The following is a 23,050-nucleotide window of genomic DNA, read 5'->3' on the forward strand; positions in this document are numbered from 1 at the left end:
AACTTGGCATAAGTGAGAGTGTTGTTACGTTAGTCATTTTAGGCAATCAGGAGAGAATGAGATGGATACAGCGACGCAAACCCGTATTCGTCATCCGCTGATTCCAGCGTGAATAACTGCCGAGTTAGTGTTTATACTACGCTAATATGATGATACATATAATACAATTATAATGCTTTAGTCGGACAGAATCCGATCTTCATTCTGTTCAATTACATTCATATTAATTATCCTCAGATCGGATTCTCGTTCGTTTTCAATTACACCTGTACAGGGGGTCCTCGAGTTACGACGTTGATCCGTTCTTAAGATGCGTTGTAACACGATTTTCAGCGTAAGTCGGAACATTGAAAAATACCACATGATTTAATGTAAATACCTATCAATAACAACGAGAGAACAATTCCTTACCTTTATTAATTTGATTGGCTTGCACACTGGAGAGGAAGCTGCGGTGCTGGAGAGACTGGGGGAGGTTAGTGAGAGAAAAAGAACTCCAGAAGTTGCTGGAAGATGCTGAGGCAGGTGATTCTTGAGGTGAGGCAGAACATACTACTGGAGATGCTGAGGCAGGTGATTCTTGAGGTGAGGCAGAACATACTACTGGAGATGTTGGGGCAGGTGAGTCTTTAGGTGAGGCAGAACCTACAGAAGGTGCTGGAGATACTGGGGCAGGTGAGTCTGGGTTAGCAGAACATTCAGAAGGTGCTGGAGATTGTGGGGCAGGCGAGTCTGGATTAGCAGAGGCAGCTGAGGTAGAGGGTACAGGATCTCCTGCAGGCCTCTCTACCTTCTTAAAATACTGCTCCAGGTTAGTCTGAACAGAGAGCGACCTCTTTTCATCCAAGATCTCCTTGTAACACTGCATCAAATCCATGACGCCTCTGGAAACCCTAGTGAACCTGTCCAAGTTTGGGATCCTGAGCCTCAAAAGTTGACAACGCTTGCTGCAACTCTGCAAAACCTCTTATCAAGTCCTGCCTTGTGAAAGCCTTAGGCTCTGGGGTGGGTGCTTCTTCTTCTTCCTCTATCATCTGCTTCTCCAGTTGTATCAGGTCCTCAGCAGATAACTCCTCGCCATGAGACTCCAGCAGCTCTGTAACATCATCAACCTCCATCTCCAAATTGATTTCCTTACTCAGGGCAACAACGTTCTTGACAACTAGCTGAACTGTGTCCTCAAACCCATGGAAATCATTCACAAATGAGGACAAATTTTCTTCCAGACACCATTCATGTTTGTTTTGCTTGAACCTCCTCCCAGGAATTAGCAATGTTCTTTACAGCATCAAGGATGTGTAGGATTTCCAAAAGTCCTTCAGAGTCAAGTCCTTCTTGGTTTCAGTTGCCTGTAAAGCCATAGCAATTGTCCTTCGTAGGTAGTAGGCCTTGAACGAAGCAATCACTCCTTGGTCCATAGGCTGTAAAAGGGCCGTGGTATTAGGTGGAAGGTAAACCACCTTGACATTAGGGTTGAAGTCTCCCAGCTGGGCAGGGTGTCCAGGGGCATTGTCCAGCACTAGCAACACCTTAAAGGGGATACCCTTGGAGGCGCAATACCGCTCCACACTTGGAACAAAATGGTTTACGAACCAGTCCTCAAACACTGCAAGGTGTCACCATGCCTTCTTGTTGGACTTCCAAATTACGGTAGTTGACCCTTCCAAATGCCCTTGAGTGCCCTTGGATTTTCAGCCTGATACACCAACAAGGGCTTCAGTTTGAAGTCGCCAGCAGCATTACCCCAAGAAGTAAAGTTAGCCTCTCCTTGCTGGCTTTATGACCGGGTGCTGACTTTCTCCTCCTTGGCGATGTAAGTGCGGTTAGGCATACGTTTCCAAAACAAACCTGTCTCGTCTACGTTAAACACTTGCTGAGCAGAATAACCCCCCTCCTTAATTATCTCAGACAACGCTTTAGGAAATTTCACTCGCTGCTTTCTCATCCCCACTAGCAGCTTCACCTTGCAATTTAAGGTTATGGTAATTGGCCCGAGCCTTAAATCGCATAAACCAACCCCTACTAGCCACAAACTCTTCACTTTCACTTCCCTCCCCCTTTTCTTTTTTCAACGCTTCAAACAATCTTTTCGCCTTCTCCTGAATCACCATAAGGCTGACTGGGATACGCCGTTGATTTTGGTCTTAACCAACCAAAGCACCAATAACCTTTCCATTTCAATTATTTAGACCACTACGCTGCTTAGTTATCACTGTCGCTTTCATAGGAGCAGATCCTTTCACATGTTCAACGATGCGCTCTTTATCTTTGATAATGGTAGCAACGGTCGAACGGCTAAGGCCAAGCGAGCGGCCAATGTTTGTTGGCGTTTCTCCCTTCTCAGATCGCTTTATAATGTCCACTTTAATTTCCATGGTGATGGCCTTTCTTTTTTTCTTCGATGCACTACCATCAGAAGAGTCCGCCTTGCGCTTGGGAGCCATAACAAAGAGCAAAAAGTTACAAAACGATACAACACGAGGGAGAGAGAGCAGTGTGTAAACAACCAAAATGGCGTATGGGCGAGGAATGAGCGTAGCGAAGCGACGCCGTCCTCTCCCCCACAAAGCGTATTCTTCCGCCGTGCGCCCGGAACTAGTTCGCGTTTGTTTACGTTGCTTACGACGCTAAACCGCATAAGACGGAACGACGCAAAATATTATTTTTTTTATATTTTTATGGGGGCGCGTTTGTAACCACGAAACATCGTAAGTCGAGACCGGCGTAACCCGAGGACTTACTGTACTGAATTATCCGAAGTCAGAATGCCTTGAGCCTACAGCGTTAGCCAATATAAAAATAACTACCGATATGTTGTACAGCGAATACTTTAGGCTAGGCTAGGCTACTGAATATGCATACGATATAGTCATCGTGAACACTAGGCTAACCGTAGTTAATTTTATTCGATTTCTCTCCATACTGAATATCGTAAGTCAATATGCATTGAACGGAGAATTAGTGATATTAACAATTATTGTATCGTATAAGTAGAGGAAAGTAACCTAAAAAGACGAAGGAGCATATCTGAAAGACCAACCATGGCCTAAAGCTTCTGATGCAAGGAACTCGAAGCAGGAAAAAGCCTAAAGATGCTCTAAGGACACTGTGCCTCTATAAACTACTACTTTTAATAGAAAACCGACCCGAAGAAGCCTGCACTTTTCTTCCTAAACTAAACACTATGTAGCCTATTATCGCTACTCGTCTATATCTGACCTAAGTTTTTATCATCCTGAGAACTTACACATCGAGGGAAGGGGAATCTGCTGCCAACACTGCCTGCTCCGCGCCAGGGGGGACGGCGGATCCTGCCCTGTGGGCTTGCGGATCCCCATAACCCCCAGCACCGGTTAGGGCTGGTTCTGGAACAGGCAGGGGAGCTGGAAAAGAACGATTGGTAATTTCAGTATCCCTATTGCTCGATCTATCCTCACTTAATCTTGACATAAAATCGGTAACAGAGATGTCATACTCGATGTCAGCCTACTCTCAAGTCTCTTAAAGAGCAGTCTCTAAGTCTTTATCTTGATCTACGTTAGTCTCTTCCTGCCTACCCTTTCCTATGTTTGAGATACCCTAACATCTGGTCCAAAGACCACTCCTGACATTCCAAACATCTGTGTTCTTTACATAGTATCGAACAGGCTACAATTTACGCATAAGGAATGACTATCGTGTCATAGGGTACTCATCCTTTTCTTGCATTGTTGGCAAAGAAGATACGTTGTTGAACTTCCGCTCGTCGTTTTCTGTGATGTCGTGGCCGAGAATGCAGTAGTCGTTGTCGTAGCTTGTGTTGTTTCTTCCTTTGCAGAATCAATATCTGATGACAAGGTATTAAGAGCAATCCAACCGTAATCCAAAGGGATGCGTAATTCGTCACCAAAATCAATCAAATCAAAGGTGCAAATGAAGGCCGGGCAAGACCAAAAAGGAGTTCGCTGTGGATACATCTGTACTCCACCGCGAACGATAAGTGATTGACGTGAGAGGGCAGGTGTGACCGGCCCGTGAGGCAGGGCTACCAGCGGTGGGCTGGTAACTAGGTAACAAGGGTGTTTGCCAGGAGATTGGCAACACTGATAGTTTATTTTAACCAAAGATTTGGTAAATTTTTAATAAATGATGGTTTGGGCTGGTAAGTGACCAGGGCTTATTCAGGTGTTCAGGGGGTGTATTGCAATTTTGGCACTTATCGTTATTTATATGGAAATATTTCAAAACTGATAAAAGCTACAATCATGAGTATTTTTTTGTTGCATTCTAAATGAAATTGCGCACATTTTCATATACGTATAATACTTCATGTAACGGATAATTTAAAACGGTGCAAAAATTATGTCAAAGTGACGAAATAATTTTTGAGATGTGTCACTGATACTTTTTAGTGCGATAAGAAAGAAATTCGCGCTTGCGCGCCTGCGTAACGATTGTAACCAAAACAACGCCTTGATCCGTGAACTCCCAGCATCCCCTAAGGCGCGTGATTCAAAAGTTTTCGGCTGGTAGGCCTATAAGTATTTTTCCGCGAATTTAAAAAAAACTTTTTGAGTCGACATATGGTACGTCCATTCGGCATACGGGGGACATTTTGACTCGACGTTTAATATGTCCATTTGGCGTTTAAGGGTTAATCAGGGTATCAAGATGCACCTAACCCTAGGGAGGATTTGTATTACCCTAGATGAAAGTCTTGATTAGGGCACACCATGGATATGGAAGAGCTTAAGGAATGCAAATGCAATCCTCTCAATGATGAGCTTTAGATACCCTAATGCCTGAGACATTCAATGCTGTCAATGACTTCTAGGGGTTCCCAACTATTAATTAAGATGTCAAGATCCTAACAGCTATAAGGGAATTCTGCAAAGAAAATGTTACTGACATGATAAAGGATGGCATTAAGGTGCATACATTAGAGCATACAGAAACCCTTACTAATGGGAAATTAAATGGTCTACTCCAAAGGGTTTCAATAAGCTCTGAACTTCAGATTTGTTACCTTGAGCATAATCCCCTACATCTTGTGTTTCACCCAACCTAATCACCTCTTTAACTATCTTACAACCCTTTTCACTGTACAAACTTGGTCTGATCTTGAAATTATTCACATGCACACACACACAAAACAGAAAAAAAAAAAACAGAAGATCCAGGGTTTCAAGTTAACTCATATACATGATACGTAAAAGTACAATGTCTAGTAATTTTTCAAATATCGATCTTTACAAGACATACCATGACCTGTATTTTATTCTGGTAGAAATACTAAGATGAACAACAAAGAATGCACCTTTTGTATACCTAATTATATAATTAAAACAAAAAGACAACGGAATAGGGTGGCCTTAACCATCCCTTTGCAATACTATACTACCCTTATATTTGTAGAGCTTCATCTTTTAATTTCTTTTCTCAGTATTATAGGATAAAAAGCAGGGTGCTTGATCAATTAAGGTACTCTTTGTACCCTTCTATGGGCACTAATTAAGCAGATGTTTCACCAAGATTTAAGAGCGTCATGCAACCTTCTAGCAATCATAAAGCCTTCACTTAATACATTTGCTTAGTGGAAATCAGTGATCCTCATCAAAGTCAGTTTTGTGGGTTTCCTTCTCATAATGACATGGCTTTAGATTTCTCTTCCTGCTCCAGGTTTCCATAACTTTTACAATCTTCTGATCTTTAAGTGGTATACTTTTATGATTTGCAACACTCTTTCCTAATTCCCCTAAGCTGCAAGCAAATTACATTTGAAATTTGTCTTGTTGGACTATGAACTTTCAAAAGGTACTAGTTTGAAATTCTCTAAGCAATTACATACTCTGAAGTCCAATCTGTTTAAATATACTAGTTACATCCATCTGACATAGAAAATAAAAAATAACACTCAAAAAAGAAAAACCTTCGTGTGGCTGGAACAATGATATGTAGACAAGAAAATAAATTTTCTAAAATTAAAAATTCCTATTCACTGAAGTAACTTCTACATAAATGGGATTTCCCCTTAAGCATAAATGGAGCAGTAGTTTGGTAAGATAGTTTTGAGGAGAAAGTGGGTAACATTCAATCAGTTGAAGAACAGCATATATTTGATATATAGCTACAAAAAATAAAAAGCTACAATAGGCTATACAGTTACAGAACATATAAAAAATCTAAGCTGTACTTACAGCATAATACTTGGGTATTTCATGAACTGGGTAAGGAGAGATATTATCTTCAGGTACATGAGTTCCTGCATCACCATCAACATCTAAAGATATTCCATCAAAACTAATGACATCTGAAAAATGTTAATGTGTGTAAAACATCTAAATTAGTGAAAAAGAAATTCCATGAACAAAGCTAGAAATTCAATTATGATATTAAGTACGTACTACACTGACAATTACGGAATGTTTTTCTATCTAAATTCATTTTATATAATTAACCATTCTGTAGTTAACATAAAAGGAAATAATGCAAATGATCAAAATTACAAAAACATGGACAGTAAACAATTCAGATATGATTCTATGTATTATATAGACAAAGAATATTTGTTATATATATCTATTACAAACAATTAATCTTTTTGTGGTTCAATATGTTCCAGACATTTCAGTCCATTATGAAGAAAGGCAGAAAGTAAAATATATTTAGCAAGTATGCCTGCATGCATATACATATTCATGAGTTTCCAGAACTTGACTGCCTCTCTCTCTGTTGTCTAACCAATTAGCTGTGAGAAATTAGAAAAGCTAGGAGCCGAATCAGCTACAGTGTACACCTGCAAAAATTTAATTTACTTCCATCGACGAAGCAATGGAAGAAAAGGTGACACAGGAACACCCAAGTTAGCATTAGGGAGAGTGACCAAAGGAGAGGGAGCAGCCAAATCGTCTAGGCGAGGTGAAGAAAACCCCATCCCAAGAGGGAAGAGTCAAAACTCTGCGATGTTCCCTCTTCCTATGAAACAACCTCCACTGCGACTTAGGGCAGGCACGACATTCCAGGCAGGGATTCCTCACCTTACAAAAATCAGCTCTGCACCTACTGCTGACGGCACCAAAAACTAAGAGCACAGGAACCCTTGAATGCCCGTGCACGTGTTGATGAGGCCGTGAAGACTAAAGGAAAGCCACACCAACACAGACACACACACTCAACACACTGAAAAAACAAAACACAGACAGAAAAAGCTGGCTTGGAAGGAGAGCAAAGCGCACGTGGCAACTCCCCAAAGCGGTTAGGAAAAGACTGGGTGTAACAAGGTTGAATGCGCGGTCTCTGACCAGCTTTCACCTCGTACGCAAAGGCATTGCCAGATCTCACAGATTCCTTGCTTGACAATCTCAGATTGTTTTAACCAGTTACCAGCTGGCACTTGGAAATATATCCTGTTGTTAAGACCTAATCTGCATATGAACAATTCAATTTTTCATACTGTGGAATTTCTTTACAATTTTTCCTAAGTACTTTTCAATTATGTGAATTCAAATTTGTATAAGTTAATTATGTGGAAGTTGAAGATCAACAGTATACATATGGATTCCAGCAAAGTGAAGAAGAGATCCATGAAAGTATATGTATACCTGGTTGTTGTTAAAAAAATTACCTTTTTTATGTTAAAGATTGAGAGAACTTTACGTTTGGCAAGATATGCCACAGAAATACACTTGTTGATGGCCGAGATTTCCACGAAATGTGCTTAGCTTGTATTAACGCATCAATAAAGGGGTTGAAGAAAATGAGGAGAAGGAGTTGAAGGCTGGTAAAGGATAGCTGGCTTGGTAAGTTAGGTGTTTTAATCTAAAGAGCTTGAAAACCATGGCAAAATTAGCACCTGCTGATACAGGGGAATTAGTATTCTTAGTTCACAGATACCCTTAGGTGTTATTTTCTTTAACTGTGATACAAAAGACAATATCAAGTGCCCTCCGTTATGCAGTGATGAACTGGCTGCCAATGTGTGACAGTAATTTTGTATAATATCGTATTCAATATGTATATTAAGTATCATGATCCTCATTTTACTTCAACATTTCTTTTAGTATGAGTTATAAATCAAAATTTAATTTATCAGTCCAGTGACTGTTGTGGGATACTATTCACCTTATATGTGTTCCTTTTGAGTTCTATAACCATTTGAAGCAAACAATTTACAGACAGTATCTTATTTTCTTTATTTTCTCCTTAAACAAAGTTTTAAAGACATTTACTAAACAACATAATGATTGCTCCTACCATCTACCCGATGATGCAATCACTGCCTAATGAAGCTCAAGAAACTTTCTTCTTTGCCTTTTTCAATGAAATGTCAGAAGGAATGCATGGAAAAAATAAGGCTAATGTAAAATAATAGGTTTGCTGTGTTGCACTATCTGTTTCTCTAGATGTTGACGCATTCGACCGCCATTCAGTGCATATCAGGATAGAAGGGACATCCATATCGTGGGACCCTGGTATAGCAAACCAACTGTTTTCTTGGGTTGGTATTCCTGATAGGCATAACGCCGATCGCACACCCCATCAACTATGGCCTATCTGGAACGAAAACAAGATGGCGATGCACACCTCTCCCCGCAGGGAAAGGAGCACAACTAGTCAAAATTACTTCCCAAAGCACATCCTGATCATCCAAGCTTTGGATTCACAGGCAAGCCATATTATATATGTGAAATTACAAAGTACAGGCAGCGAATTAACTGTATCTGAAGAGTTTCTGCCCCTATGACCTACTACACGATGAGTACCCCGACGTCAAAAGCATCAAAGATAATATCTGGGCGTTTATCTGCTTCTTGTGATATCCAGGAAATCTCGAAGCATGAGAAGGCTTCATGTTCACAACAGTGCCCGGGAATTCCAAACGCAACAGATTCAAAACAGTAGGGGGCAAACTAAACCGGCTTTAAAAGGACGGAAGCAAAGCACGTCCTCTCTTAAAGGCGGTAAGAAAATAACTAACGGGGTCAAGAGTTAAAGAAGGGTATGTGGGTGGCTCCACATGACTCGTGACCAAGCACAGATGCCAATAGTCCCTTGCATACACAATTATTTTAAACTTTACCGGTTTCCAGCTGGCGCTAAGTATTTATCCTAATGTTAAGACCGAAGGTTTGTTTCGTATATGAACAACTGAGAAATTTTTACTAAAACATCATCACTATGAGGCGGAAAAACATATCACCAAAAGATGGGATTGAAGTATGTCCTTAAAACCATAGCATTTATTAAAAAGCAAATCTTTCTTGCATACAACAATAATCAGGCTACCCTAAGTAAAAAAAACCACATTTCAACAAAACTGTCAACATAATACTGGCTAATATTTCCACAAAACAAAAGTACTGTATTAAAAAACAATCCTCTTAAAATCTGTTATGTCCTAAATATTTTCTCCTCTGAAGGCCTAAACTTACTGATGTATATTTTATGGATTGATTATCAAAATGGCAACTAACTTCTTTTATTCTTATTAGTATATAATTCCCAACTGGGAAAGTGATTCTTTACAAAAGGGTTCCTCAAGTACCATGTGGTCATCATGAGTTAATCCTTCTTTAGCATGCGTGGTCTGTATGTGAAACTAAAAACACAACTACGTACTACATATATTTTGCTAAGAACAAATAAACTGAAAAAACTTCAACGCAACTTACTACCTACATCTTAGCATGCAATCTGTTTAAACAAATAACTGAGGATAAGGTTAACATGACAGCACAGGGAAAGTGACCAAAGATTCACTTGCCAGCATCTTTATTTTCCTCATTCACGATGACTTCTCCATCCATATCAAGGAAAAACATGTCCTTCATGGAGGTCATTTCACTTTGCTTATCTTTATCACTATCTTGTGAAGTGCTTGCTATAAAAAAAAAAATTCTGGATTACTTTTACATCAGTTAAATATTCTTAATGAAGACAAAAAGACTTTACCTTAAAAAAAACCACTGACAATGTATTGACCAAGCATTTCCAAAACAATTTCACATAGCTAAGTATATTAATTGACAAAATTTCAATTCACTTCATGAAATGTTTAAGCAATTTTCAACTGTTAAAAATAAAACTGAAAATAAATAAATAATATTTGAAAATGCTTGTAAGAGAAGAGCTAAATGAATAGAAAGAGAATAGTCATGAAGGTACAGAAAGATGGTTGTCTATGAAATTCAATGATTTATGAATACTGTGAATAACCAACCTCTTCTTTACAGAAGTGAAGCAAAGCAAGAGAATCATATGGGAATAACAGAAAAGTTACGCTGAATTGTTTATATGATCATGAAGATTGTAAAAAAGTTATAAGGTAAAAAAATGTGGACCGTTGTTCAGAAATCTCTTTAATCTCAAGAAACCTAGTCACCTTGGCAACTCCAAGTCAACATCTATCATACAGATGTTGGATTCCTGTCGTCTGAGCTTCCCATCACTACAGTGATAGTCGATACCACTGCAGACAGAATAGAAGATGGAGGGAAACAGCCAAGCAAGGATATGATAAGCCTGAGTGTATCATTGGCCCCATTTTTTGCTTTACCAAATTGGGGACTTAGCAGCTTTCATAAAAAAACTGGTACTGAAGCATGTAACTTAAGAGGCTTCTACGCAGTTTCTTCAATATCTGTAACATTTTCTGCTTCATAAGTACATCATTAAACATCATACATACAAATATGACCAACAACCAAGTCACATATCTACCTGCACAAGATCAATAGGAACCAGACTGGCTGCTCATGACTCAACAGGTAGAGCTTTGGGCATACCCAAACCCTTCGTCCTTAGTTGACAGGAGAGGTAAGACCATTTGTTGTCAAGAGCAGAATTTAAATATAGAACCAATCAATTTAGATGTCCAGGCAAAAACAAGCTACCATGATCTCAGTACTTATCTGATCTTGAACTTCAAGACCTTACTTGGATGGGCTCTAGTAATAATTCTTAGCACAAGTCTATGCAGCTACCTATGAATAGGTCCAACCATGAAAAGGGGCTACAAGTCTGAGGCATATCTTAACAAAAATTCCTTCTGCTGTTCCACAAACATCCACACTTGCATAAATAACAAGTTGGCTAAAATAATGTTAATAATACAATTAACAGGTAGCTTGCAGCTCAAGTTCTGGATATTGATTATGCAAATAATAAAGCTAAATTTTTATGCTTAAAAGCATGAAACCTCAAATGTATACTAACCATCAGAACTACTTATCTCCTCTGAGCTTATTATTTCAGGATTGTTTAATCTCTTTAATAAGGGTTTATCTGAAAATAAAAGAGCTTGTGTAAATTAAATAAAAATAGAACTTCCCTTGAAGTCAGGTTTCTGAAACAAACAGAAAAGGAAACTATATAAAGTAAACTGAAAATTTAAGGAAAAAATATGCACTATCAAGATGTTATAAGAAAGAAAGATACTACTTTCCTCTTGTTGGCTTTTTTTGAAGAAAAATTTTACAAAAAAATGGTATAAAATAAGCTTCCAAACAAATGTTCAAATATGAATAAAGAAAACAAAGGAGAACACCTGAAAATTAACAAATAATGAAACACAACATTATGTTTTAAAAATAAAATAAAATTTTTATACACAAACTCATTTGGTTATGAGGCTAAGGCCCCACCAAATCCGTTGCGGCGCATCGCGTGCGTCCAACACGGCTACGCGGTTTGTGCGTTTCGATCAACTGTCATAGTTCAAACACGAGTGGCCCCACACGACGCATGAGCGTGCGTGGCGTCAAGTGCGTTACCAGACTAGACACACAAGGAACAAAACATTTTGTTTTTAGCCGCACGTGGACGTGCGTTTCCGAGCTGGGGTCCGCATGAAGGAAGAAATTGTGGTAGACCTACAACACCTGCATTTGAACCAACCTGCCCAACTTTGAGTTATAATCAAATGTGATGATTTGTGGTTATGATAAAGGATTAAAGTATTTTTTCATTATATCCTAATGGACACATTTATGTAAATATCTTTGTTTCAGAAGTTCCTGTATCAAAGTGTTCAGTTCACACACAATTCTACGTATCTTAATTTTTGTATTAAATAAAATAAAGTGCAACTTTAATTTCGAAATCAGTAATCCTTCCCTCAGAGTTACTACAAGTTTCTTGCGTTGATACGGATCTTCTGTAATTGGTATCAAATTTTGATATTCGATATATAATGCCCTCGTGAATTAAGTCAAAGGTTTTCGGCGGCATCCGACAATATTAAAAAAAAACTTGTCTGGACGCTATCGTAACTTATGAAAGAGTTTTGCATATTCTCCACTCTTTCCTCATCTAAAGTTATGTCATAAGTCCAGATTTTCCTACTGTTCAACGCCTCTAATTTGGTTGACAGCACCGAGTCAGAGGAAAACCTCGTGCTCTCCCTTCATAACGGCAAGTACTGCTGAAGTTTGAATTGTCCGTCTTATAACCGTCACTCGTTTGTCTGGTTGGGCCACACGCTCAGAAGACGGAGACGCTTGTAGATGGATAGCTGTGTTGGATGCACACGTGCCGCAACGGATTCGGTGGGGCCTTAGCCTGAGTGCGTGTGTGCGTAAGCCCTCTAAATTTCAGGCAGTTAACAAAGCAAAGAGATCTCCTCCACTAACCCTCCAGTGACAGACCTAGCAACATTTTGTGTTATCTTGAACATAACAAGACTGACTGACTGATCTAAGGTTCTTTTGTGTGCATGTACAGTACAGTTATCTGTCGCTAAAAGAAAATATATTTCTAAATACATAAAACAAATAAATATGGAAAAATACTTAAATGTTATATAAGAATGTAAGTCTTGGTCCATGGTGAAGTTTGCTTTCATCATATACAGTAAGTGTCTTGTGATACTACATTCATTTGTTATGGTGTATATGAGATTTGTAATGAATTTACTAAAGTATTATTTTATTCTAATGCCCAAATACATCATTGGAATCTCAGCTGGAATTGGTTAGTGTCTGCAGCCATGATTTTAGAATCTCAAAGAGTTAGGGTTAATTTTGTGGAGTAGGAAGACAAAAACCCAAAAGCATGTAGGACATTATATATATAAATATATATTCATATGCTTAATTATGAAACTAATATCAGTTACTTTGAGGTCAAGGTTTAGGCTACTTGAGGAACAATCCTCGCAAAGAAAATTGAGTTGGCTTGTGAAGGAACTTGATGAAAACGAGAATACTGACAGTAAATAGGAAGTTTTGTAGCACTAGTAAGGATGACTGACATGATCATTTTTTAAATTTAGAAGTATGTTGGGAGTTGAATGAGCTGAAGAAGTCAAGAGTTTTCTCTCCCAACCTTTAGTCTGACTACTTTCTCTCCCAACCCTTAGTCTGACTACTGTCATTAATTTTTGGCTTTTATGTTTTAGCCAGTTATGCTCTCAGACATATCATTGCTCCTAATCCTGCTACTCTAATCCTATGCATTCCATGATATTCCCTCCACAATGAATATAATGAGTATTTACCTCTCGTTTTCAGTGGGTTATCATTCTTTCCAGCATCTGATGTTGAAATGTCTCCATCAGTGAAAGGATTGGCTGGGAAAATACCACGATCTTCCCTTTCAGATGCATCTGGAACAAACCATAATATTATTATACAATGCTAAACAATGACTAACGGTACACATACATACACAGAAATAAAAAACAAAATTCATAAGTATTTCAGTCTAATTTATTAACTGGCATAAGTAAATGGGTTGGCTGGAAATATTCCATGCAGTATTTCCCTTTCTGAATAAGTTCCTGAAACAAATAATCACATCATCAAACAAAAACAAACAATGGAAATGTACACTTTCCTATACCAGGTAAAATTAATTTCAGTACACTATTAAATTCATCAGACAACTGAAAGTGAAATTAAAAATATTTTACTCTGACATTCAAATTTTATTCACCTAATGTAGAATTATAAATTACCCAATGAACCAAAACATTTAATAAAAATGCAAGTGATCGATCATACCCTACATTAAGATTTTTTCTTAATAAAGTTATAACATTTGGACAAAGCAAAGGACTTGAAATAAATAAAATAAACAAAACAAAAACAAAACATTATCAAATCTTGCAAAAGGCAGGATGCCATTCAAATGTAGACTGTAGGCAGTACCCAGTTTATGATGGTTTCAGCTTACAATGTTCCAAGGTTACAACGCCTTTCAATTATGCTCATCAGAAATTGTTCCAAGGTTTACATCACATGTTTCAGAGTGACGATGCTTAGGACATTGACCCGATAGAAGGAAAATGACTCCAAAAAGGCAAAATAACCAATATTTGAAGGTTATTTTTTCTGTTTTAGCCAGTTATGCTCTCAGACATATCATTGCTCCTAATCCTGCTACTCTAATCCTATACATTCCATGATTCCCTCAAAATGAAATTATAATGAGTATTTACCTTTCGTTTTCAGTGGGTTATTATTCTTTCCAGTATCTGTTGTTGAAATGTCTTCATCAGTAAAAGGATTGGCTGGGAAAATACCACGATCTTCCTTTTCAGATGGATCTGGAACAAACCATAATTTCATCATACAATGCTAAACAATGACTAATGGTACACATACACAGAAATAAAAAAAAGAAACAATTCTTAAGTATTTCAGTCTTATTTATTAACTGCCATAAGTGAATGGGTTGGCTGGAAATATTCCATGTAGTATTTCCTTTTCAGAATAAGTTTCTGAAACAAATAATCACATCATCAAACAAAAACAAACAATGGAATTGTACACTTTCCTATACCAGGTAAAATTAATTTCAGTACATTATTAAATTCATCTGACAACTGAAAGTGCAATTAAAAGTATTTTGCTCTGGTATTCAAATTTTATTCACCTAATGTAGAATTATAATTTACCAATGAACCAAAAGATTTAAAAAAATGCAAGTGATCATGCCCTACATTAAGATTTTTTCTTTTTAAAGTTACAACATTTGGACAAAGCAAAAGACTTGAAATAAATAGAATAAACAAAACAAAAACACAACATAATCAAATCTTGCAAAAGGTGGGATGGCATTCAAATGTAAACTGGTATATACAGCATATAAAGGATATTAACAGTAAAATAGATTTCACTTAGGACCCTACATGCAATTAATCATTAGTACAGTAATACTTTTACATACCCTTCATTTTCAATGATTTATCATCATCTGTATTTGGTGTTAATACATCATCTTCAGCAAATGGGCTAGCTGGATATATACCACTGTCTTCATTTTCACAAGGTGTTTCTAAAATAATAACACATATATGAAAATATCAAAACATACATTGTATAAGGACATAATTTTTCAAAATCCATTTAACCATGGTAGTATATGATAGTGTTTGAAATTTTCACTACGTAGTCAGGGTGCACTACTTTAGAGCAAATAATACTGTGTTAAGTACTGTACATGCAAGCTTTATTCGTAATTCCCTATTATCTGAGGTAAAGTTAATCTGGTATATTATTATTAATATACCAGACCTCTGAGTCTTAAGTAGACTCTTCTCAGGCTGGTTCTCAGGGATTAATCCTGTGAAGAAAAAAAAATTTGTGGTTGGCACTAAGGCCCATTCTCTTTTCCAATCTTGGTATATCAACGGTTTAACAGATGTCATCCAGTCTGACACTGGGGCATGTGTAATTGTTGGAGGGATAGTGCAGGCTAATTTGGCAGCTGAGTCTGCATTTTCATTTCCTTTTATTTCCACATGTGCTGGAATCCAACATATTTCTATTGATAATCCTGATTGGAGGAGTTGATGAATTTTTATTTTTATTTCTTGTACTATTTGATTTACTGATTTATACTGTCTTGTAGCATCTATAGCACTACGTGAGTCACTGAAAATAATAGAGACACTGGCTTTTGCCTCAGATATCATATCAAGAGCCATTTGTATGGCCGTGACTTCAGCAGTAAATACTGATGATATTCAAGGTAGGCTTCTTTTGATTAACATATTTTTCGAATATGCAGAGGTTCCTACTCCAACATTATTTTTGGAGCAGTCTGTATATACCATGAATTTGTCTCCTTTTCTTCTAATGTGCTGTAAAGCATGTTGGCGGTACATTTCTGTGCTTGTTATTTGCTTTTTAAGCAGGTAAGACAAGGAGGTACATATCTTTATTCGTTTTAACATACATGGTGGTGACAATTCCACAGGTGGCTGAAAAATTGGAATTATGTTATGTAAGTTCATTAGGTATTTAGCTCTTTTTGGGAAAGAGCCAGTACTATGGACCTCTGTTTCCGAATTACAATTTTGAAAGCAGTCAGCTGCAGGAGATGATTCTGCTTTCAGTGAAAGACCTCTTCGTATTGTTATTAAATTACGGTGATGTTTCAAGGGCAATACACCTGCCTCTACCAGAAGCGAGCTTGTTGGGGATGATCGGAATGCTCCTGTGCATAACTGCACGCCTTCATGGTGCACTGCATAGAGGGTTTTTAATGCAGATTCTGAGGCAGATGAATATATTGGACAGCAGTAATCTATTATGGATAGGACTGTTGCCTTATATATCATTAATAAAATGTCTCACTTTGCTCAACAATTAGTGTGTGATAACTTTTTCAATATGGCAAGGGCTTTGATGCCCTTGGCTTTTATGTATTTGATGTGCTCTTTCCAATTTAAATGTTGATCAAATATCACTCCTAGATATTTGATTTTTGTACAAAATTGTATTTCAGTGCTATAAAGGTGAAGTTTGATTGTTTGGTTCTTCAGCTATCTTTTGTCTTTGTAGAAGATGATTGCTTTTGTTTTATCAGTTGAAAATTTAAATCCAACTAAATTTGTCCAACTACGTACATATATTTGAAATGGCAGTATTGAGAACTCTCTGAGCATGTCTCAAATTGCTACTTGTATAGTAAATAACAAAGTCATCAACATATAAACTGTTTTTTATACCACTTGGTAAATTTATAGTAATATCATTGATTGCTAAAGCAAACAATTAATCTGGTATAAATTCATTATATACTACACATCATAATCCTTTTCAATCGACTACCCTAAGCTAGACTTCACAAACTTTTGGCATATTAAAATTTATCTATAAAAAAATGTTAAAGAAATTTCATATCTAAACTTGTCTTTTGTATCATAGTGATACTGGCTCATCCCTTAATTCATCTAAATGTAAACATAATCAATATTCTATGTTAACTCTTTCCTAATGTTTTAGTTTTTTGAATAAATGTACAGTAGTTGAATTCTGCAGAATTTTCTATTAATTTTGCATCCAAAGTTTCATTACTAAATTAAAATCACCTGTATACCTAAATCTCACCCTTACTTATATAGCAACGGAAATTTTGCTCTTTGCCATAATATATTTTGACTCACATTTACTTGGTACAAACTGTTTCAATCTTTGTATCTAATGTTATATATTTTGTGTAATGGCATAATTTGTATGACACAACTGAGGTGCCAGATGCAACCTCAAAATTATACCTGAATTATATTCATAATACATACTATTTACAAATAAATTACTAAAACACCTTACATAACAGTTTCTGAGGGTCTGCACTTTATTGGTTACTTTCTTCAAAGCGCCTTTTGTGACAAACTGAGGGACACATATTCTATTCTTGAACCAGACGGGGAGGGACAAATGGGAACATCACTCGAAATCATGTGTGCTAAGCAATTATTTGTCACTTCAATGCATGCTACTACTCATTATGGCAGGTGTATGAAAAATACATATGGAAAAGACAAGAAAATACGTATAAAAAATTCCAGAGCGATGCTAACTTTACGAATGATGCTCAAGAATCAATTTCAAAATAATACAGTAAAACAGAGTTGTGCTCAAAAAAGACTTGCTGTACACCACATTCCTCTCCTCTCAAGCCATTGATTGGTTGGCCATTTTATGTGGGAGAAGCTTTATATAAGTAACTTCAATACTCTTGAGCATTTACCAGCTTTCACAAAATGAAGTTTTTATTGTAAAACTAATATTGTAATACCTACCTGAACACCTGAACTAGCCCTGGTCACTTACCAGCCCGAACCATCATTTATTAAAAATTTACCAAATCTTTGGTTAAAATAAACGATCAGTGTTGCCAATCTCCTGGCAAACACCCTCGTTACCTAGTTAACCAGCCCACCGCTAGTAGCCCTGCCTCACGGGCCGGTCACACCTGCCCTCTCACGTCAATCATAACTCAATAACTCTGTATGAGAGGGGAGGAGGGTGGGAATCATTCAGGTGTTCAGGTAGGTATTACAATATTAGTTTTACAATAAAAACTTCATATTGCAATACACCCCCTGAACACCTGAACTAGCCCGATTAACAACATTAATTTGGAGGTGGGGAATCAAATCTGCCCGGCCCTCCACTGTACCAGTTGTCAAGTCAATATAATTGAGTACACGAGTCAGTCTCAAGTTCGTCACTCGTCCAAGCTAATCTCCCATGTGTGGCCTTCTAGGCCTCCCATATGTGGAGGGAAAAAACTCCCTGCACCTCTACCCTAAGGTCAAAACTCATTGAGTGCGGGAGGGATACAAACCTGTTTCCTCTCAGCTGGCTATGTGCCTCACCTGAGTAGAGGAAAAACTGAAGACCTCCCATGTGGCTCTCGGCCTCTCATGTATGGAGGGAATCTGAAGACCTCCCATGTGGCTCTCGGCCTCTCATGTATGGAGGGAATCTGAAGACCTCCCATGTGGCTCTCGGCCTCTCATGTATGGAGGGAAACTGAAGACCTCCCATGTGGCCTTAGGCCTCTCATGTACGGAGGAGACAACCATGTCCATCGGTGCGTCTGCGACGGTGTCGTCGATCGTAGTGATGTCCTCTCTTGTAGTGTTGTACCTGCCTGTCTGTACTCTGCCTGTTTGGCACTTGAAAGAATACCCTCAGATAGACCTAGACATGTTCTTTCCTATCTGTCCTAATACTTAAAATCCTCTTGTGATATATCATATCATGAATACCTTATACATATTCCTAATAGTCGCTCCCTACTCTAATACTAACTCAGACAGCAAGATTGTTGGGTTTAAAAATAGAATTTAGGCCAAAGGCCGAGTATTGGGACCTATGAGGTCAGTCAGCGCTGAAGGGAAATTGACAAAGTTTGAAAAGGTGTGAAAGGAAGAAAAACCTCTGTTGCACAATGAGTCCAGTGTTAGGAGAGCGTGGAAAATAGGATGAGAGAATATGGAGAGAATATGAAATCAGAAAAGTGAGAGAGAGAGAGAGAGAGAGAGAGAGAGAGAGAGAGAGAGAGAGAGAGAGAGAGAGAGAGAGACAATCGTCTAGGATAAAGAGAGAATATAAAGTCAGGGAAAAGAGAGAGAGAGAGAGAGAGAGAGAGAGAGAGAGAGAGAGAGAAGAGAACGAGAGAGAGAGAGAGAGAGAGAGAAATTACGATCGTCTAACATCTCCACCTCCGCAAATTGCACCCTCTAAGTTAAAAGGGTATTATCTTAACGATAATATATTCGTATAACTCCGTACAGCTACGAACAACCGAACGAGAACTTGTTGCTAATGCGATCGACTCCTATAACAACATCACTTTATTGTATTGATCAGAGTGTGACAGTAATCGAATCCGATAGCAACATCCGTTAATGTATTCATCCGCGTAATTACTGTATTCATGTTATAAATGCAGCTGAAGCTAATAAGGCAAAATTACGTGCATCAGCAACCTGGACAGAAGTCCCGAGCTTTTGTATGAATTCCAACTCAGCCGTGGTAAAAGAAACTAATAGCATGAAAGAGCTCATTACTGTTGTTTTCACACAAAGGATTAATAACGTATATAAAGTGTAAGGTTCGTAATACCTATGAAAACGAGTGAAAAACGAACGGAATCCTAAATTTAACGCCATCTAACCCGAGGGAAAAACTAGCTTCCAATGAGACGTATCAGTCAAATTTTGGTCTTAAATTACATCGTAAGACGAACAGAATGACTTCGTTCCATAAGTTAACCCTCTTAAGCCGGAGCCCTAAAAATCAAAACGTCTCCCGTATGCCGGGCCTGGTTTGGAGTGAGCGCGGAAGTGGAAAAAATAATTTTTTCAAAAAATTACAGCGCGCGTACTTTTGAAGATTAAGAGTTCATTTTTGGCTCCTTTTTTTGTCATTGCCTGAAGTTTAGAATGCAACCATCAGAAATGAAAAATAATATCATTATCATATGTAAATAATGCGATATATGGTAGCGAAAAAAAAAAAAATTCATACATAATTGTATTCAAATCACGCTGTGCAGAAAACGGTCAAAGCTAACCAGTTACTTTTTTTTGCGTTGTATTTTACACTAAATTGCGATCATTTTGATATATAATACATTGTAAAACAATAAAAGTAACACCGGAAAAATATTATCACAAAATGATGTACGAATTCGTAACGCGCGGACGCAAAAAATATTTTTCTCAAAAATTCACCGTAATTCTAAATAATGTTCTAGAGACTTCCAATTTGTTTCAAAATTAAGACAAATGATTGAATATTACGATACTGTAGAGTTTAGATTAGAATTGCAGATTTCGACCCATTTCGGACGAGTTAAATTTGACCGAATGTCGAAATTTTAATATATATATTTTCATATGCTCATATTTCGAAGATGGAAAAAGCTACAACCTTCAATTATTTTTTATTGTATTCTTCATGAATTTGCGCACATTTTGATATATGAAACTCTATAAAAAGGCTAATATGAAAAGGAGCAAATATTAGGATAATGCCATGTACGTATTTCGGAGACTTGCGGCCGCGAATTTCAAAAATTCACCATAAATCACAATATTGTTTTAGAGACTTCAAATTTGTTTCAAAATGAAGAAACATGACGGAATATTACTAGGCCGTAAGAGTTTTAGCTTACAATTGCGTTTTTCAACTATTTCGGTAGAGTCAAATTTGACCGAACGTGGTTTTTTTTCTATTTATCGTGATTTATATGCAAATATTTCGAAAAAAGAGAAAAGCTACAACCTTCAATCATTTTTAGTTGTATTCTACATGAAATTGCGCACATTTTCATATATAAAACTTTATGAAACAGCTAATTTTAAATGGTGCAAACATTTCGACAATCGCACAAAAAAATTCTGATTTTTTCGGAAGAGTTACCGCGCGAACGTAATTTTTTTTTTTTTCATAAATTCACCATAAATCAAAATATTGTGCTAGAGACTTCCAAGTCGTTGCAAAATGAAGGTAAATGATTGAATATTACTAGAATATAAGAGTTTTAGCTTACAATTGCGTTTTTCGACCATTTCGGTAGAGTCAAAGCTGACCGAAAGTTGAAATTTTTGCACTTAACGTTATTTATATGAAAATATTTCAAACTGATAAAAGCTACAACCATGGGTTGTCTTTTGTTGTATTGTGCATGAAATTGCGCACATTTCCATATATAACTTTATGTAACGGCAAATTTAAAAGGGTGCAAACATTAGGACAATCGCACGAAAAAATTTTTCGGTTTTTAAGAGTTATCGCACGAACGTAAGGAAAAAGTTTTTTCATAAATTCACCATAAATCGAAATATTGTGCTAGAGACGTCCAATTTGTTGCAAAATGAAGGCAAATGATTGAATATTACTATAATATAAGAATTTTAGCTTACAATTGCGTTTCTCGACCATTTCTGTAGAGTCAAAGTTGACCGAAGGTTGAAATTTTTGCACTTATCGTTATTTATATGAAAATATTTCAAAATTGATAAAAGCTACAATCATGAGTATTTTTTAGTTGTATTGTGCATGAAATTGCGCACATTTTCATATATAATACTTCATGTAAAGGATAATTTAAAATGGTGCAATAATTATGTCAAAGTGACGAAATAATTTCCGAGATGTGTCACTGATACTTTTTAGTGCGATAAGAAAGAAATTCGCGCTTGCGCGCCTGCGTAGCGATTGTAAACAAAACAACGCCTTGATCCGTGAACTCCCAGCATCCCCCAAGGCGCGTGATACAAAAGTTTTCGGCTGGTAGGCCTATAAGTATTTTCCGCGAATTTTTAAAAAAACTTTTTTGAGCCGACGTATGATACGGTTCCAATCTCGGCATACACGGGAGACATTTTGACTCGACGTTTAATACGTCCAATCGGCGTAAGAGGGTTAAGTATCCAGATATTCATTAATATGCTAACTAAGGACAAAAACATTAGCCGAGACCAAGTGATATGGTTGAATCTGGAGCCAAGGAGAAAAAAAAATAGACTAGCCGGCATCCTTGTCTGTCTAAACCTTACAATAGTGCTGTTTGACGACAAGCTAGTGTAATTGTAATTTAATTGAAAAGTAATAAAATAATATTTAATGGTAATTAAATTAACTTTATTAGGCCTAATATTAATTTCAGTTGTCATTGTAATTTGATAATACGACTGGTAATAATTTGTAACTGTAATTGACATAAGCGCAATGTAAATACTGACGGCAATAGTCTGAAACGTATGAAGACGTCATACATACAAATTCCTTATACTATCTGACATCTGATTATATGCCCCAAGATAGAAACCTCATTGACTATGTTAAATGTCAACATAGTTGAACACACGTCTCCTTCAAGACGTTTGTACAAACTTGGCATAAGTGAGAGTGTTGTTACGTTAGTCATTTTAGGCAATCAGGAGAGAATGAGATGGATACGGCGACGCAAACCCGTATTCGTCATCCGCTGATTCCAGCATGAATGACTGCCGAGTTAGTGTTTATACTACGCTAATATGATGATACACAATACAATTATAATGCTTTAGTCGGACAGAATCCGATCTTCATTCTGTTCGATTACATTCATATTAATTATCCTCAGATCGGATTCTCGTTCGTTTTCAATTACACCTGTACTGAATTATCCGAAGTCAAGAATGCCTTGAGCCTACAGCGTTAGCCAATATAAAAATAACTACCGATATGTTGTACAGCGAATACTTTAGGTTAGGCTAGGCTACTGAATATGCATACGATATATCATCGTGAACACTAGGCTAACCGTAGTTAATTTTATT

At 37.2% G+C, this 23,050-nt stretch overlaps 1 protein-coding gene and 1 long non-coding RNA gene across 9 annotated transcripts in view; both read right to left on the reverse strand.

Moving 5' to 3' along the window:
* The window catches only part of LOC135224714 (uncharacterized), a 214,541-nt gene that overhangs the window by 140,637 nt on the left and 50,854 nt on the right, over nt 1-23,050 (reverse strand). The window lies entirely within an intron of this gene.
* LOC135224710 (zinc finger CCHC domain-containing protein 8-like) overlaps nt 1-23,050 on the reverse strand; it is a gene marked incomplete at its 5' end in the record, with an annotated part of 68,964 nt that overhangs the window by 23,618 nt on the left and 22,296 nt on the right. For 6 of the 8 annotated variants that reach the window (XM_064263990.1, XM_064263986.1, XM_064263989.1 and 3 more), the window contains 6 exon segments: nt 6,177-6,289; nt 9,743-9,859; nt 11,194-11,262; nt 13,475-13,582; nt 14,417-14,524; nt 15,148-15,255. In XM_064263990.1, the coding sequence (XP_064120060.1) occupies nt 6,177-6,289; nt 9,743-9,859; nt 11,194-11,262; nt 13,475-13,582; nt 14,417-14,524; nt 15,148-15,255 (623 nt within the window). 8 annotated transcript variants of the gene reach the window in all.

The sequence above is a fragment of the Macrobrachium nipponense genome, chromosome 12 (genome assembly GCF_015104395.2).
Source record: "Macrobrachium nipponense isolate FS-2020 chromosome 12, ASM1510439v2, whole genome shotgun sequence".
In the NCBI taxonomy this organism is placed as follows: Eukaryota; Metazoa; Arthropoda; class Malacostraca; order Decapoda; family Palaemonidae; genus Macrobrachium; species Macrobrachium nipponense.